This window comes from Callithrix jacchus, chromosome 13 (genome assembly GCF_049354715.1).
Source record: "Callithrix jacchus isolate 240 chromosome 13, calJac240_pri, whole genome shotgun sequence".
NCBI lineage: Eukaryota > Metazoa > Chordata > Mammalia > Primates > Cebidae > Callithrix > Callithrix jacchus.
Window position 1 is genome coordinate 66,232,472 of NC_133514.1, and position 19,098 is coordinate 66,251,569.

The 19,098-nt window shown below is 50.5% G+C and overlaps 1 protein-coding gene across 3 annotated transcripts in view; it reads left to right on the top strand.

The window, feature by feature from the left end:
- The first annotated feature begins 817 nt into the window (after positions 1–817).
- The window catches only part of CABLES1 (Cdk5 and Abl enzyme substrate 1), a 128,145-nt gene continuing 109,864 nt past the window's right edge, over positions 818–19,098 (top strand). For 2 of the 3 annotated variants that reach the window (XM_035270738.3, XM_035270739.3), the window contains exon 1: positions 818–1,926. In XM_035270738.3, the coding sequence (XP_035126629.1) occupies positions 1,091–1,926 (836 nt within the window). In that variant the 5' untranslated portion in view covers positions 818–1,090. Of the gene's footprint in view, positions 1,927–15,512; positions 15,546–16,662; positions 16,709–19,098 lie in introns of those variants that run through there. The other variant, XM_035270742.3, reaches the window with a different exon arrangement.

A 19,098-nucleotide genomic window follows, 5' to 3' on the forward strand; every position in this document is an offset into this window, starting at 1 on the left:
AGGTGACTAGGAAAAGAGTGTAACGTCGTTTTAGTACACCTCGGTCTTCACAGAAAATGGAGCATATTTCAAAGCCAAAGTAAAAAATTTGCGTTGGCCTTTGCTAAGACAGAGATGAAACGTGACAATTCCATGGATTGGGGATGTGTGATTCGTTGGCCACATGGAAGATGTTCGTGCTTCTGGGCGCTTATGCACCCCAAGGAGTGCATTTATCTCAGGGGCTGCATCCCTGGCCTGGGAATGAATGAGACCCAACCCCAATGGTTGTTAGCGACCCCTAACTCCTTAGGGGCAGTGGACTTACCCCTGTTACTATGCATAAGGACCTATTTACTTCTCGGGGACCAACGGCCACGCGGGGTCCAAGTAACTCGCTCGCGGTCCAGAACTCTACAACGCTCTACACAACTGTCCTGCAGACCCACAACTCTCCCGGGAGCACAGTTCCAGGCCCTAGCCCACCGAGTTCAGCTTGCTCCCCTAATTCCCCGTGCAAGCGCGCAGTGAAACGTGCTCGCCTCCCGCATTTGGCTTTCGCGCACTCCTGGAGTCGCAGGCAGCTCAGACGACTCGGACAACTCGGACAGCCCGGCGGATCCCCTGCCCCGCCACCCGCTCCGTTCTCTCGTCCTCCTCTTCCTCCTCCCGCGGCCCCTCGCCTCCAGCCGCCTGCCTCCGCGGCCACCGCCTGCGGCTTTGTTTTCCTCCCAGGTCGCATTCCCCACACGTGATTCCGTGTTATTGCAATGAGCGCTCCGGAGCGCGAGCGCGGGGCGCGCGCACCTATAAATGCGGACACCCGGCCCCGGAGTCCGCGAGCCAGCGGCCAGGCGACCGGCGGGCGGCCAGCCAGCGAGTCGAACCAGCGAGCCAGCGAGGCGCGCGCGTGGGCCGGGGCGGCGGCGCCCCCCGCCCGAGCACCGAGGGGCGAGCATGGCCCACCCGCGGGGGGGCTGGACCGCCGCGCACGCCGACCGAGCCCCGCGCCCTGCCCAGCCCGGGTCGCCGCCGCTCGCGCCCGCTGCTTAGCGCTGGGGCGCCGCTGGCTTCTCCGGGCATCGCGGAAATCCCGCCGCAGACGGACACAATGGCGGCAGCGGCCGCCACCACGGCCGCCTGCAGCAGCGGCAGCAGCGCCGGCACCGACGCCGCGGGCACCAGCGGATTGCAGCAGCCGCCGCCGCAGCCCCAGTCCGCGGCCGCCGCGCCGGCCCAGCCGCCGCCCGACCCCCCCCGGAAGCCGCGCGTGGACCCGCGGCGCCGCCAGGCTGCCCTCTCCTTCCTTACCAACATCTCGCTGGACGGCCGGCCGCCGCCGCAGGACGCCGAGTGGGGCGGCGGCGAGGAGGGCGGCGCGGCCAAGCCGGGCGCCGGAGGCGCCTGCGGCGCGAGGACTCGGCTCAGCCTGCTCGCCGCCGCGGAGCGGGGCGGCTGCAACGCGCTCGCCGCGCTGGGCACGCAGACCACGGGGTTGGCTGCTGGGTCTGGCCCCTGCCTCCCGCAGCCTTCGTCTCTGCCGCCCTGGATCCCCGGCGGCCACGCGACGGTGCCCGGCCCCGGGGTGGCGCGGGGGTTCGGGAGCCCCCTGGGCGCCGGCCGGACGTCGGGGGAGCAGTGGCAGCTGCCCCGGTCGGCGCCTTTCGCCGCTAGTGCTCAATCGCAGCTGCTCGACGGGCCTGGGGGCGCCGGGCAGGAGGAGTTGGAAGAGGACGATGCCTTTACCAGCATGCAGGTGCCAGCGACCGCCTTCTTGGGCTCCGGGACCCCCGGGAGTGGGAGCGGCAGTCGAGGCCGCCTCAACTCGTTCACTCAGGGAATCCTGCCCATCGCCTTCTCCAGGCCGACTTCGCAAACCTACTGCTCCCTGGAGCAGCCAGGCCAGGGCGGCAGCACCAGCGCCTTCGAGCAGCTGCAGAGGTCCCGGTAAGTATCCGGGATGCGACACGAACCCAACCCTGCGGCCCTCCCCGCGGTCTGTGGGCTGGGGAACACGGGCTGCTCCCATTTTCCCGCGTCCTGACGGATCCTGTGCTCCGGGCCCGAATGTCAAACCACGAGGGCACCCGAAAGAGGGGTGTCCCCAGGGAGTGAGTGGTGACACATGTGTGCACGAGCCCAGCGCTCGCAGAGGAACTCCTGCTCGTGAAGTGGGACAGGAGTTGGGAGTTGCAGGAGCCCAGTAAAAAGCGGCGTCTGAGCCTCTCCACAGGAGATCACAAACTTCCTGAAACGCGGTCCAGACCCGAAGGCACACTCTCCCCGCTCGGGGCGAGACTCGGCTGGGCGCAGAGTGGAGCAGTGCAGGCCGGCAGCTGAGCGGCGCGTGTGAACCTAAACTTGTAGCAGACAGGCTGACCCTCCGCAGAAGTTCCTGTCTGCGCTCCAAGTCTTCCTGCGGCCCGGGGAAACTTGGCTTTTTCCATTTGCTCTCCTGAGCAAAGGAAAGATCTTTTTACATTCCCTTGAACTAGGCCTAGGGGGTGGGGAACAAGGAGGAAATAGGGCTTCAAGGTTTTTTTTTTCCCTATTCCAAGATGTCGTTAAACGCTTGTTGTACTTGTCTGTTAGTTGAAGTTATCTGGTGATATTAGGCACCTTTAGCAAAAGCATGAAATGCTGGACGTTTGCTTACTGTTCAGGAAATAGCTAGAGTTTGTCACCGTTTGTTCCAAGGGGGTAGTCGGAGGTTGGGACTGTGTGAACTGAAGCTTGTAAAAGAACCTCGAGGGCGCAGGTGGGGAAATGCAGATCTGTTCCTTGGGCGTGCCCTCCCTTGTTGGTTAATAAGACCTCTTGTGTAGTTAGCAATGTCATAGACTCTACCTTGGCAAAGTTGTTTTGACTTCCTGCAGCCTCAGTTACCCCTTTTGGGATGCTGCAGGCACCAAGACAGGAAGGAATAACTTTCTCTGTTAGAGTTTCTATCATAGTTATCTGAAAGCTCGTTCTGGCCCAAGAAAGAAGATATCCTATGGGAAAACTTAAGTTACTCCCACAGTGGACAAATGGGGAAGAACAGGCCAGCCTCATCCAGAAGTTTGCTTCTAGTGTACTTCTTCCTAAGTGGGTGAAATCATGAGGGTGCCAAGTACGTAGCCTTGCTGTTGGAGTGCACATGGCCTGCAGGGGTGTGGAGCCGGGGAAGCAGCCTCATGACTCCATGGATGAATGAGCGACACTGGGCACAGGTGACAGCCCCACTCCAGTGTTTCTTGTCAGAGCATGTGTCTCCCCAGCTGCAGGTGAGTGCAGGGAGTTGGAATCCCTTGTTTCTGGGTGAGTCCTGCAAACTCAACGGTTTCTGGGCAGCTTGGTAGTACCACTTGACGTCACACACTGGCTCATGATGATTCCAGACTTGCAACCTAAACCCAGCAGTCAAGAGGGTTATGACAGGAATTGCAATAAACATACGTGTTATTCTAAGCCAGTGTGCAAAGCTGGCTTGTGTCTCCTGATGGACAGATGTGTTCTCCATGCTAAAGGCAGCTGGAGATCAGATTACCTCGCACTCTTTCTCCAAGAAACTAATTTCAGGGAATATGGAGGATCTTGTGTATTCACATTTCTGAGCCAAAAAATATTCGGAACTCCACCTCCAATCCTATAAATATGAACTTTTTAGGCATTTTATTGATCCTTTCCACCTTGACACACACATTAAGATGAGTTAATCACTGGAAGATGCTTCTTTACCTGACAGTCACTTTCATCTGACTATTTCTGAATAATCCAATCTGGCAACCTGATAGGCTTTTATAAAGTTACAGCTGGGAATAGAAACAGCAGAAAATTTGGGTACAGAGGGGAAAAATAGGTTAAACTGATTTAAGAAAAGCAGAAAGGGTAGCTTAGCTGTGGAGCGGCAACAGACTTGAAATATCCCAGGACGCTTTGTTTCCAACACCGAGCCACTTGTCTACCACTAGAGTACTTCCACCTGCCACACTAAAGCATGGTAAGAGCACAAACTCACTTGAATAAGGCCCGGGGCCAGCTTTTCTGGTTTCCATTTGTGGAAACCTTTCCTGGTGTGCCTCCCTGCTAGCCTGTATGTTTCCATGTACATATTAATTTCATGGATGTTCTTCTGGGATGTTTTCACATCAAATTGTATTTTCCTTGGATTCGTTTCTTGCCATTAGAGGAATTCTATAGCACATTTGCTGCTCCAAAGTGTGGTGTTTGCACCTTTGGCTTCACTGGAAGCAGTTAGAAATGCAGACTCTTGCCCTACTCCAGACTACGGAAGTCCAGATCCGCATTTTAACAAGATCCTCGGGTGATTTGTATACAAATTAAAGTTCAAGAAGCAATGCCACAGTGTATCTGAAATCTGCCCTTTTTAAAAACTAAATTTGAGGTTTTATATATTGGGTTTGTTTTAGGTATATAAAAATTAGAATGTTGGGCTGGGTGCGGTGGCTCATGCCTGTAATCTCAGCACTTTGGGAGGCTGAGGCAGGCAGATCACCTGAGGTTAGGAGTTCAAGACGAGCCTGGCCAACAAAGTGAAACCCCATATCTACTAAAAATATGACAGGTTAACCAGGCATGGTGGCGGGCACCTGTAATCCCAACTACTTGGGAGGCTGAGGCAGGAGAATCACTTGAACCCAGGAGGTGGAGGTTGCAGTAAGCTGAGATCGCGCCACTGCACTCCAGCCTGGGCAACAAGCATGAAACTCCATCTCAAAAAAAAAAAATTGACATGTCTCCCAATCTGCAATCTTAAAGCCCTGTCTTTTTGGCTGCTTTCATCAGAACACTTCTAAAACCAATCACAAATAATTGCTTGGATTTCCAAACTTTGTAACACACAGGGAGGAAAATTTCTGTGCACAGGCCTTGGCACGACAAGGTGTACAGTAAATGCCTGTGGATGCGATGATTATACCATCTCTGTTCACTGGACTTGGATTCTTGACATCTATTTTATTTAACCCTCACAGCCACCCTGAGTGTAGATTCTTTCACAGGTGAGGAGACAAAGGCTCAGAGAGGTTGAATAATTTCTCAGACTGGCCAGCTACTGAGATGCACATAGGATAATCTTGACCCAGTTGGGCCAGGATAGGAACCTGGATCATTGATGTCCACTCTCTGTCACTCTACCACGTCACTATGCCTTGGACACAATAGGCCCATAGATAATTTTTGAGCTCTTGGCTGTAAATGTTTTTCTGCTTTATCAGACAGGCCAGTCATACTGGTATAATTCAACACCCCCTTTGTTATCCCCCCAAATTTAGCCTCTTTGTTTGGACCCCCTAGCTTTGCTGCTATTTCTCAGTCTCTATTCTGTTGGGGTATCCAGGAAACCCAAGACGGTGGGCCTGGAATCCTCCTAGCTGCACAGATAGGACTCTAGCCCTGAGAAGCCAGCAGGCTGGGTTTGTGTTCAGGCTGCGGTGTCAGAGGTGGGAAGCCAAAAAGAGGTCTCTTGGCTTCATGCCCTATGGTATTTCTCTGCTCCAGCAGTGAATGCTGCTGCATCGGGAAGGTGTTAATAGGTAAGAGGGAGTGTGAATTTATAAGGTGTGCATTAAGGCTTCCTTCACTTTAAAAACTTCCTTGCAGGCAGCAGCTGGCCCCAGCCCTGGGTTACTCCACTTCCTGGAGATTATGGCTAGCAGACCAGCTCCCCAGGAGGATGTGAAGTTGAGCCCAGGTGAATCGCTGTGCTGATGGGAGGTGTGCACAGTGAATGGGGTACTATTTTTCTTTCTTTCTTTTTTTTTTTTTTGAGACAGAGTCTTGCTCTGCCTCCCACGCTGGAGTGCAGTGGTGCCATCTCAGTTCACTGCAACCTCCACCTCCTGGGTTCAAGCAATTCTGATGTCTCAGCCTCCCGAGTAGCTGGCACTATAGGCGTGTGCCACCATGCCTGGCTAATTTTTGTATTTTTTAGTAGAGATGAGGTTTTACTATGTTGGCCAGTCTGGTCTCGAACTCCTGACCTCAGGTGTTCTTCCACCTCGGCCTCCCAAAGTGCTGGGATCATAGTTGGGAGCCACTGCACCCCATCTGGGGTACTATTTTAAAATAGCATGAGGGTTTTGCCTCTGAGAATACCTGAGTTAGCATCATGCCTTGTGGGCTTGTGGTGCACGTTGGAAACATGCTCTGTACAGCAAAGAAGGAAGAGCACTCAGGCAAAAAGTTTTCTTAGCAGGGCAGTTGCAGAAGGGTGCTACCTGCGTCACTTACAATCACAAGAGCACACCAGACAAGGGAAGGAAGAGGTTTGTATCTCTAACACAGTTAGTTCTTGCTTCTTTGTTTTGTCCCTATTGGCTAGAGTCTCAACTGCACAATCTAAGCTGACCTGATTGACTACTGTTTAAAATTGAATATGGCTAATTAGGCGGGAAGGGCTCGTGTCTCAGACTCTTTCAAGTGCTAAATGCACTTACATTTATAATTGAGGTCTGAGTGTGGGCTTGTGCTAAATGCTTCATATTTGGGCTTCTCAAATATAAATGCATTTGGAATCACCTAACAATCTCTTAAAAGCAAATTCTGTATTTCTAACCAGTTCCCTGGAATGCAGAGTGGCCACCCTTTGAGGAGGGAGGCTTCACCCACTACCACGATTTGTTCCTATTGTCAGGCTAAGGAACCCAGGGCTCAGAGATGTTAAGTTGGCTGCCCAAGGCCAATGGGCGATTAATAGCAGGCTCAGGCTCACTATTGCTCAGCTGACTTGGAGCTTCTGCCGCCCCTCCCTCTGCACTGCCCCTCTTTGGGGGAAAACCAGGCTTGTGCTGTAATTGTAATCTGTGTCTTGACTGAAAAGAAAAATGTAAACCAAGCACAGATCAAGAATCAGGGCAAGAAAGGGGAGATAGATGCTGTTTCCTAGCTTTTTCACCACCTGCTTTGTGACATCAGGCTAGTCACCAGTCTGTGTGTGCCCCAGCTGTGAGCCACCTGACCCCTCGGGATTTCAGAAGTCTGTAAAGAACTTTGATCTCAGCAGTAAGCAAACACAAGTTATTGCTGAGCCATTTTTCCAGGAACATGGGTTTTGGAAGCTGGAGTTGCAGCCCCAGGCCCGGCGGGGCCCGTGGATGGCGGGTGCAGCTGGAGGCTTGTCTGTTGCCCTTCTTGCAGCTGTAAAGCCTGCAATGTGGGTGAGGTCAGAAGGAGAAATAAATGGGAAGCCTGCTCACTGCTGGCAAGTGCCCCAGGGAGGCCAGTGAGTTCCAGGGTGACCTTTTGCTCTCGGGAATGGGTGGGGAAGCCACCACATGGCTCTGCACCACGTGCCCAATGGCTGTCCCAGGAAGCGCCAATGCCTAGACTTTTTTCTCTCTTGGGAAAGCTAGCTGTGAGGTGGCAGAGGGCCAAGGGCAGGTGGCCCTGAGAGTATAATAGGAGGCAGTGCAGGTGAGCCTGGGCTATGACCTGATGTGGCATAAGAGAGCTCAAAGCAGGACTTGGGACTCCTGGATTCTGGGCCTTAGTTTTCTTATGGAACCCAGGGGTTGGGACAGTTAAGCCTGCTGCCCCGTCTGGGTCTGCCATTCCAAGTGTCTTGGTCTTGTGGCCTGCTGCAGGGCCTGGGGACATGTTTAGCTTGGGGAGGTGGATAATCTAACCTCAGAATCAGGTACAAAGTAGCATGAAGTTTGTTCTGTGTGGCTCTGATGGGCAGAACATGCAACTAATGAAGGAGTGAATGGATGAATGAATAGGGTTCCCCCAGTGTAAAGGAGAAATTTGAAAACCACCTCAGCTATGTTCCTTCGGGCAGGGGCAACATCACTGCTAGACTGACAATGTTAGGAGGACATCCAAGCAGGAAGCCACTGCTTAGGGAGGCGCTCAGTCCCCCAGCTGAAACTACCCCCAGATCAAGGACATGATCTGTAGGACCTTCTATTGCTAAAGGGCCTTCAGGTTTACAAAGTACTGTTGTACATGTTGATTTCAGCCCCCAGACACCACAGAGGGGCAGGAGTCCAAGGTCACAGAGTGGCCAGGTGATGACTTAGGTTGCTGTGTTATCTATCCGGGGTGTAGAAAAGGAAATCCTGGTATTGAGACTTAATGCCTTGTATCATTTATTCATTCAACAAACATTGAACACAATGAGTATCAATCATGAGTCACCACTGTGCTAGTTGTGGGAGATGAAGGCATAAAACATGGTCCCTGTCTATGTTGGGTGATGTAAGTAGACAGGTGAGTTGGTGGAGTGGTGAGTGAGTGGTTAGAGGTGAGCTTGTTGTTTGAACCTCCCCCACCCGGAGAGGGGAGCAGGGACACTTCAGACCCTTCCCTGTGGGTGCTGGCACAGTGGCTTGGACACGGCATTTTTGTTTAACAAATATGTTGCAGGCCTTATTCTAAGCACTTTATGGGGGTTGAGCTCAGAGGAGTTAAGTCACTTGTCTGGAGTCCTGTGCTCTGACCCGCCTTCCTCTCTTGTGCTACTGTTTACGGGTCAGGCTTATAAATGCTGGTTAAATGCTGAATTGAGCAGAAATGGACCTAAACGGCCTCAAAGGTTACCGAACACTTACGATTTCCTTGTTTCACTTTCCACTTTTCTGTCATCTAGAGAAGACCTCTGTGCACTTGGGTCCAGAGGACAGGCCAGGTAAATAGGGATTCCTGTGACTCTGGCACTTCACTCCCACGTGCTGCCTGCCTGTGCACCCTCCCTTCTTGGCCACAGCTGATCCCTGACATCTTTATTGCCTCTCTTACTCACCTGGTATGTTACATGTCTTGTGTTATTTAGAGCATGGTGCGATTAGCAACAGGAACCTGGTCTCCCAAAGTTGGCAGCTCTGCCGGGTCCTCGTCTGTGAAATGGGAATGATACCACCACCTCCTCCCAGGTGGGTTTCCCCGTGTATCTTCTCAGCATCACCTTTTCCCTAGCTGCCCCACTGGCTGTTTATAAATAACACTTTCTTGGAAAAGCCACGCCCACTCATGCAAGTCTGGCCTTTGGCTGCCTTTGTGCTACAAGGACAGAATCGAGTAGTTTCAACAGAGACCACACTGCCACAAAGCCTAAGCATTCCCTGACTTGTCACTCATTGTGCTGCCCCTGCCCTAGCCCAGTGCTCTGTGCCCAGCAGGTGTGCAGGTCCCCTTGGGCCCTTCCTGCCTGCCTGCGCTCTCCTTGCCTTGGTTCACAGCCTGGATGATGTGGTATTCTGAGGGGCTCCTGGCTTCTGTTTGGACCGCTGTCAGTCCCTCCCCACTGGGCTGTCAGAGGGACCTTTCTGAAACCCACATCTGATCCCGCCAGTCTTAAATTCCTGGTATTTCAGGCGAGGCAGCTGTTGGCTTGGGTCCTGGTTGCCACTGCAATCTCCCCCGTTCCCACACACCCTCTGAGGCCTGTCGCTGCCATACTGTGTTGTCTTTACAGAGGGCACCCACGCTGCCCTGTGCCCCAGGCTCTGGCATATGCAGGCTTCTCCTGGAGAAAGGTCTCTGCTGCCCTTCCATGAGATGCCCCTTCCTTCCAGCTCCATCACCCACAGAGCCAGCCGCTGCTCTCCCCATGCTCACACACTCCTGGCTGGGCCTCTTCCTTCCCTGTGGGTCTGCGCTTCAGCCCTGGCCTGACCAGAGGGCCCCTCCTCAGTGGTCTGGTCAGAGTTTGGTGATGGATTTCCCTGGGGTGGGCTTTGGGTGAAACAGTCCACATCCCTCTTAAATAGGGAACACAAACGAAACTCCAATTCCCTTACCGTAAGAGTAGGAAAATTTGATTCTAGCAAACTACTCTCCCGCCCCACAATGTTCTAGGTCTTTGTTTTCACCCAGAAGTTGCTCCTGACTCTTGATTTGCTGGAAAGATCTGTCATGGGACTAAGATGAGACCATTGTGGAGGCTGCAGCACCCAGCCTACCCAACTGTGCCTGTCTCTCCCACCCGGGAGGGCGATGACTTGCGTGGAGTTCTGAGAACCTCTCGTGTGCTGCACGCTTCACGGGTGTCGTTTCATTGGTGTGGCAGTCTGCGAAACAGGCTGCCTGCTTTAGAGCTGAGAGGGCTGAGACTGGAGGGTTAAGGGGAATTTGTCTAAGGCCACGTAGTTGGAATCTAGAGCTAGAATTGAACCCTGGTTTTTCTGGCTTCTAAGCTGGGTTTTTTGTAGACCCTGTAGTATCTTGGAGCTGACTCCTACCCACTTTATTAGAGATGATGGAAGAATCTGAGCTGGTTGATAACCTGAAATCAGTTGTGGTGGGAATATTTACACCACAGGAATCAGTCAATGCTACAAGTCGAGGTTTTTCTTTTTCGTCTCTCAGAGAGCTGGTTATCAGTGTGTACACCTAAGACTTTACCACACATCCTTTTTCTTTTTTAATTTTTTTTTTTTTGAGGTGGAGTCTCACTCTGTTGCCAGGCTGGAGTGCAGTGGTGTGATCTTGGCTCACTGTGACCTCTGCCTCCTGGGTTCAAATGATTCTCCTGCCTCAGCCTCCCAAGTAACTGGGATTACAGGCACCTGCCACCATGTCTGGCTACTTTTTGTATTCTTAGTAGAGACAGGGTTTCAGCATATTGGGCAGAATGGTCTCAAACTCCTGAACTCAGGTGATCTGCCCGCCTCAGCTTCCCAAAGTGCTGGGATTACAGGTGTGAACCACCGTGCCCAGCCCACACCTCCTTTTTGTTCTGTTCCCTCTTTGGGGGCCGTGCAAACCGTTGCTATCAAAGAAAGCATGTTGGAAACTGGAAGTTTTTATAAGAACCTGCTGCTTAACATAATGATGTGACTTTTCCCCAGGGTCACCACCATCTGTTTTTTTCCACTTCAGAAAAATATTTGTTCCCCATTTAAAAACCAAACTTTTCACAGATTCTGGGGCTCAGACCACTTAGTATTACATACAGAAATCATGTTTTACCAACTGTGTAATGTTGTATTTTTATGTTTGATTGATTTTTTTTTTTTTTTTTTTTTTTGAGACAGTCTTGCTCAGGCTGGAGTGCAGTGGCACAATCTCAGCTCACTGCAACCTCTGCCTCCTGGGTTCAAGCAATTCTGCCTCAGCCTCCCCAGTAGCTGGGACTACAGGCGCATGCCACCATGCCCAGCTAATTTTTTTATTTTTTTAGTAGAGACGGGGTTTCACCATGTTGGCCAGGATGGTCTCGATCTCTTGACCTCATGATCCACCCGCCTCAGCCTCCCAAAGTGCTGGGATTACAGGCGTGAGCCACTGTGCCAGGCCTGATTTTTTTTTTTTAAAGACAGAGTTGGCCGGGCGCGGTGGCTCACACCTATAATCCCAGCACTTTGGGAGGCCGAGGCAGGTGGATCACGAGGTCAAGAGATCGAGACCATCCTGGTCAACAAGGTGAAACATCGTCTCTACTAAAAATACAAAAATTAGCTGGGCATGTTGATGCGTGCCTGTAGTCCCAGCTACTCAGGAGGCTGAGGCAGGAGAATTGCTTGAACCCAGAAGGCAGAGGTTGCGGTGAGCCGCGATTGTGCCATTGCACTCCAGTCTGGGTAACAATAGCGAAACTCCATCTCAAAAAAAAAAAAAAAAAAAGACAGAGTCTTGCTCTTATTACCCAGGCTGGAGTGCACTGGTGCAATTTCATCTCACTGGGTTCAAGCAATTCTCCTGCCTCAACCTCCTGAGTATGTGGGAATATAGGCACCCACCACCACGCCCAGCTAATTTTTGTATTTTTAGTTGAGACAGGGTTTCACTGTGTTGGCCAGGCTGGTCTCAAGCTCCTGACCTCAGGTGATCCACTCACCTTGGCCTCCCAAAGTGCTGGGATTACAGGCGTGAGCCACGATGCTTGGCCACTTGTTTGGTTTTTAAAAGCCTCCCAGAACGTATCATCAATTGGAGTTTCCTAGTTTGTCTTTTCCTCTTGGTTTGTGTTGGTAGTTTGAATGCTTGCACACTAGTTCATATCTAATGAGGTCATTCATTGTGGTTTGGGGCTATTGCTGCACACTTGGTCACAGACAAGAGCTTGTAAAGCAGAACATGCAAATGCCAGGGACTTAGGACTTTGGAATATTCTAATGATATGTGTGTGCAGGAGGGAGCCAATCTTGTTTCTGGTTTAAATCTAAGTTAGGTTTTTTGATAAATAGAAGAAAAAGCAACCAGAGAATAGTAAAATTTTTAAGATTACCAAAGATGTTTATGTGCCTAGCACATTGATTTTTATTTTAAAGCATTTTATCCATTGACCAGATTATTTATAAAGCAAAGTGTCTACTTTGATAGTTTTAGGAAGGGGTGAGGGAGGGGTAGAGGAACGGATCTAAGGAACGGGAAGACGTGCATTCAAAATCTGAAATCTTTTGCTTAAGGACAAAAACTGGCATGGTAGGGGGACAAATGATTGATGTGATGTTGAAAGTTCTTTTTTTTCTTTTTTTGAGACAGAGTCTTGCTCTGTCACCCAGGCTGGAGTGCAGTGGCGGGATCTTGGCTCGCTGCAGCCTCCACCTCCCGAGTTCAAGTGATTCACCAGGCTTGTCTCAAACTCCTGACCTCAAGTGATCGGCCTGCCTCGGCCCTCCAAAGTGCTAGGATTACAGGCGTGAACCACCATGCCCGGCTTGAATGGTAGTTCTTGATGAATTATTTTGTTTATTGAGTTGAATGAAGTTTGTTTTTGGAGGGTGAATAGTGAAGAAGGAAGATGAGATTTCAAATGTCTAAAGTAATTGTGGGATTCAGTTTATCCATCACAAGACTGACAGTTGATAATATTATAAGTTATATTTATTTGTTTGATGCTTAACAGCTAAAGAAGTACTTTTGTAAAAAATCAGGTTATTTCAAAAAAGCAATGTGGTAGCTGATTTATGGATTTAAAAGTCACCGTATGTAGGGCTGGATGTGGTGGCTCACGCCTGTAATCCCAGCACTTTGGGAGGCTGAGGTGGGCGGATCACCTGAGGTCAGGAGTTTAAGACCAGCCTAACCAACATGGTGAAACCTAGACTCTATAAAAATACAAAGTTATTGGTGGCACATGCCTGTAATCCCAGCTACTTGGGAGGCTGAGGCAGCAGAATCGTTTGAACCCGGGAGGTGGAGGTTGTGGTGAGCCAAGATCAGTACATTGCATTCCAGCCTGGGCAACAAGAGCAAAACTGTCTCAAAAAAAATTAATAAATAAAAAAGAAACTCACCTTATGTAGTAGAGATAGAGTTTAAAATTCATGTTTTCTAAGTTGAGAGTTTTAAAACAAAAACTCTATCATAGCTGTACCATTTTAAGAAAACCATAAGAAAGAAATACTGTAAAATTTTATTCTCCTTCCAGCCTCAGATCTTCTACTTGTGTGTTTGTTAACCAAAATGCTAGGGCCTCATCTGTTTCAGACCTATGGGCTGGAGTCAATCAAGATCAGTATGTCTAAGTACAAAGAAATATTGTGCTATAGTTTTGGCTAGCCAGTGCCTTCTCATCAAGCGAGGATGCTGATTTTCACGTGATAACCTTGGGCAGGCCAACAGAACCCTGATTTGGGGCCAGAGTCATGGAAAATTTTCCCGGTAACAACTGCTTTCTCCAGATAACATTAATAGCTTGGTATCAGTTCCTCCCGCTGGGAGTAAGCTCTTTCTCCTTCCTGCACCCCTGCTGCTAGACCTGTCTCAGCAAAATGGGTGAGCAGATTCAAGAGTGGGAAGACCAGCGCTGGAGTTTCATAGCTCCACCGCCTAACAGCACCTTTTTGACAACACGCTTAACCACTCTGAGCCTCAGGTTCTCACCTGTAGAATGGGGATAAGAAATCCATTCCCAGGCTGGACATGGTGGCTCATATGTGTAATCCCAGCACTTTGGGAGACCAAGGCAGGTGGATCACCTGAGGTCGGGAGTTCAAGACCAGCCTGACTATCATAGGAAACCCAGTCTCTACTACAAATACAAAACAATTGGCTAGGTATGGTGGCACATGCCTATAATTCCAGCTATTCGGGAGGCTGAGGCAGGAGAATCACTTGAACCCGGGAGGCAGGGGTTGCTGTGAGCCAAGATAGCACCATTGCACTCCAGCCTGCGCAACCAGAGCAAAACGCTGTCTCAAAAAAAAAAAAGAAAAAAATTCCAGTTCTTTTGGGGTATTGCAAATATTAAAATAAGAATGCAGAATGCAACACTAAACACCTAGCAGAGGTTTGGCCTTTAGCAGTTGAGCAGGAAAATGGTGGTCGTTATTTCTATTCACAATTGCACTGCACCCTGTACTGTCCAAGAAGCAGTTGAGAAATTTGACAAGGTCTGCTCCGATCATGAGGAGCTGATCCTGAACAGCTACTTTGCTGCATTGTTCTAGTTTCATCAGTAGTAGGGAAATCAGAGCAGCAGAGAGAAACACTACCCCTCTGTTAGTGCTGCATTTTGCCCCTGCTTACACTGGAGTCTTGACAGTTTTCTATTGCCAAAATAAAGCAAGGTGGGGGAATTCATGTGTTCATCCTTGCACCTTTAGAGCAGTGAGGCTACGAGGTGAAGAGCAACAACCGGTTTTGCCCACACGCAGGCCCAAAAAGATGCTGCCCTACTTGGAGGGTCCTGCAGCCTCTGTGAGGCACACGTCGGGGGAGGGCTACCTCCAGGGACAATTTGGGAAGATGCACCTTTGCTCACTCATTAGCAGAGCTATAGTCTGTGTGCTGCCTGCTTGGCCTCCATTTCTCCCTTTTTTTTTTCTGAGGTGAAGTTTCACTCTTGTTCTCCAGGCTGGAGTGCAATGGCTCAATCTCAGCTGACTGCAACCTCTGCCTTCTGGGTTCAAGCGATCCACCTGCCTCAGCCTCCCAAGCAGCTGGGATTACAGGTCCTGCCACCACGCCTGGCTAATTTTTTGTATTTTTAGTAGAGATGGGGTTTCACCATGTTGGCCAGGCTGGTCTCAAACTCCTGACCACAGGCAATCCACCTGCCTTGGCCTCCCAAAGTGCTGGGATTGTAGGCATGAGCCACCATGTGCCTCCATTTCTAAGCAGGATACCCTTGCCAGTGTGAGGGCTCCTTAGGGACCCCCAGGGTTGGTGTGGCCGTGACACATAGAGTCAAGTTGTGTGCTACGTGGGTGACATGGCCTCAACTTTCAGCCCCGTTTCCCCTCTGCACATGGCCTCCACCTCCTCTCCTTGATCCCATGGTTAAACAGAGTTGGGTCTTTGTCCAGGGATCCCAGCGATTGCCCATTTGGCGTTGCATCAGTGGGCACTTCCGTGTCAATTCTGCACACAGTCTGCATGCCAGGCAAGTGTGGCCTTGTTCAGAGATAAATGTAGCCCAGTGCCCATTCCAGAAGAGGAGAGCCCAGCACAAGGCAGCTGGACTCCCAGGCAGCAGGACAGGTTAGGGGCCACCATTCATTCCTGCAGTGGAACCAGTGGTTGTCCTGGAGATGACCTTAGAACTGGGCCCTCAGGTGAGCTGTGACTTCACAGTGAGTGCTTCCTGGACTTCACAGTGGGTGTTTTGTGGCAAAGCACATTGGATGCTTGAGTTTTATTCCAGAGGAAAAAGGGAAGCTTTTGAATAGGAACAGGTATGGGCAGAGCTAGATTTTTCAAAACCAGAGACAGTTTGAATGGAGGAAGGAAACTGTAGCAGTGCCTTTTTTTTTTTTTTTTTTTTTTTTTAAAGATGGAGTCTCTGTCTGCCCAGGCTTGAGTGCAGTGGCTCAATCTTTGCAACCTCTGTCTCCCGGCTTCAAGTGATCCTCCTGCCTCAGTCAGCCTCCTGAGTAGCTGGGACTACAGGTGCGCGCCACCACATCCAGATAATTTTTTTGTATTTTTAATAGAGATGGGGTTTTGTCATCTTGGCCAGGCTAGTCTCAAACTCCTGACCTCAGGTGATCCACCCTCCTCGGCCTCCCACAGTGCTGGGATTATAAACATGCGCCGCTGTGCCTGGCCTTGTGCTTTTTGTGTTTATTCCTTTGGCATCCTAGTTGTCTCTTCAGATACATCAACCTGTGCTCATCCAGAATTTTTACTTGTAGAGAGTCTGTCCACTTTCTTTTGAGATGGAGTCTCTCTCTGTTGCCCAGGCTGGAGTGCAGTACTACAGTCTCCGCTCACTGCAGCCTTTACCTCCAGGACTCAAGCCGTCCTCCCACCTCAGCCCCTTCAGTAGCTGGGACCACAGGCATGTGCCACCTTGCTGACAACTTTTTATATTTTTATTGGAGACAGCATTTTACCATGTTGCCCAGGCTGGTCTTGAACTCCTGAGCTCAAGCAATCCACCCACCTTGGTCTCTCAAAGTGCTGGGATTACAGGAGTAAGCCATGGTGCCCTGTCGTGGAATTTTCAGGGAAAAAAGCTACACTCTATTCTGGATATGTCTGTTTTTGTTTCATGTTTTGGCATGGTAGCCCAGTAGTTTTCAGAATGTGCTCTCTGGACCAGCAGCGGCCAGAAACTTGTTAGAAACACGATCCCCCGACCCAGCCTCAGACCCACTGGGTCAGAGGCTCTGGGGCGGGGCCCAGCAATCTGTGTTTCGCCAAGGCACCTGTCATCTATTCAGGCTTGGGAGCAGCCACCGTGGACAAAGCCTTGTGTGCCTCCAGCTTTACTGGACCTTCTGGAAGATGTGAACAGCGTCTAGTGCTGTAGGAAGGATTTTAATTTCATGTCAAAAACATTTATTCTAGCACAGATCAACAGAAGTTATCCCTGATGCGGGGCTCTGCTGCCCAGGTAATGCAGGGTTGAGGCTGCACATCACCACCGTTAGGCTCGCCTCTCCCTTTCTGTCCCGACACAGCCACGTTTTGTCTCTGGTGAACTTCTAGGCTTGTCCCTGATGAGTCCCTTTCACGTTGGCTTTCCCTGCTTCCTTGTGTCTGGTGTATCTGTTCCCTCATCTGTGTCCCAAAACATTTCTTCTCAGCCTCTATTTAAAGGTTGTAGTAGTTTTTCCAGTATCCAAGCAGATTTGTGGAAAGCCTCTGCCCTGTGCCAAGCACTGGGATATGGGGGAGCACCGGAGGGGTGGGACCCCTGCCACTATGGACTTTAGTGTCTCATGCTGGCAGTGGGGAAAAGAGGTAACCAGGGCAGGTGCGGTGGCTCACGCCTGTAATTCCAGCACTTCGGGAGGCTGAGGCAGGTGGATCATGAGGTCAGGAGTTCGAGACCAGCCTGGCCAACATAGTGAAACCCCCATCTCTACTGAAAATACAAAAGTTAACCAGGTATGGTGGTGCACACCTGTAGTCCCAGCTACTTGGGAGGCTGAGGCAGTAGAATCGCTTGAACCTGGGAGGCAGAGGTTGCAGTGAGCCAAGATCACACCATTGCACTCCAGCCTGGGTGACAGGGCAAGACTTCGTCTCAAAATAAATGAATGAATAAGAATGGACAGGTGTCAAGGACTTGACAAGGGCTGGAAGGATTGGGGCAGACAGGAGGAGCAGCTGGTGCAGACCAGGGCCAGAAGGGCTCATGCAGGCAGGAAGAGCAGGAGGTTTGAAGAAACGAGAGAACTGATGCTGTGGTCCCAGCAGGACATGGGGGCCACTTGCACCATTCACTGGGACCACCAAGTGAATGGATTCAACAAAGATGTAAGGCACAATGGAGATGGATTAGATATGGAGTAGGGGGAGAGGAGGGCATTGAGGAGATCCCAGCGTTTCTGGCCTATGGTCTGACTGGGTAGCAGTGCCTTCTCTGAGATGGGAGTGTTAGCTTGAGCCAGTGTTATCAGTTTAAAAAATGCTGCCAAGCTAGGCACGGTGAGCCTGTGTCTAGAATCTTAGTTATCTGGAGGCTGAGCCCAAGAGTCCAGCCTGGGCAACTTAGTGCAAACCTGTCTCTTAAAAAAAGTTAATGAATGAGCTAAAATGCTACCTGGAAGAAAAATCATGTAACTAAAGTGACCCTATTTCTTCTTATTGCCTGTTTCTCCTGCTAATCCTGCGCCTTTCCTCTCCTAATGGCTTGGGGTAAATATAACTCTGTAGGGTCATAAATAACTTTTTGATTGAATATTTATATATGGAGACTTTCCTTTTTCTCCCAAGATGGACAATGATATTTATTGTTGGAGATCATCTCAAGTTTATAATCATTTGGTCTACTTTTTTTTTTTGAGACTGAGTCTTACTCTGTCACCCAGCTGGAGTGTAGTGGTGTGATCTCGGCTGACTGCAACCTCTGCCTCCTGGGTTGAAGCGATTCTTGTGCCTCAGCCTCCCCAGTAGCTGGGATTATAGGCACCTGCCATCATGCCCAGCTAATTTTTGTATTTTTAGTAAGGTGGGGGAGGTTTCACTATGTTGGACAGGCTGGTCTCGAACCCCTGACCTAAAGTGATCTGCCTGTCTTGGTGTCCCAAAGTGCTGGGATTACAGGCTGGAGCCACTGCACCCGGCCTTGGTCTAAAATTTTTAATGTTACTTCCCTCCCACCCCCAGCAGGCTAAAGTACAGTGGCATGACGTCAGCTCACTGCAGCCTTGACCTCCTGGACTCAAGCAATCCTCCCACCTCAGCCTCCCAAGTAGCTGGGCCTACTGGCATGCACTACCATACCTGGCTAATTTTTATATATTTTTGTAGAGACAGAGTTTCACCATCTTTCCCAGGCTGATCTCGAACTCCTGGGCTCAAGCCATCTTCCTGCCTCAGCCTCCTAGTATACTAGGATTACAGGCATGTGCCACCATAACCAGCAATATTATCTTTTAAGATGAATTTTGAACATAACAACTTTTAAAAAGGAGGCTAGGGCTGGGTGTGGTGGCTCACACCCGTAATCCAAGCACTTTGGGAAGCTGAGGCAGGGGGATCACTTCAGGCCAGAAGTTCGAGACCAGCCTGACCAATATGGTGAAACCCTGTCTCTACTAAAAATATAAATAGTAGCCAAGTGTGATGGCACATACCTGTAATCTCAGCTACTTGGAAGGCTGAGGCAGGAGAATCGTTTGAATGTGGGAGGCACAGGTTGCAGTGAGCTGAGATCGCACCACTGCTCTCTAGTCTGGGCAACAGAGCAAGACCCATCTCAAAAAAGAAAAAATAGGCCAGGCACCATGGCTCATGCCCGTAGTCCCCACACTTTGGGAGGCTGAGATGGGCAGA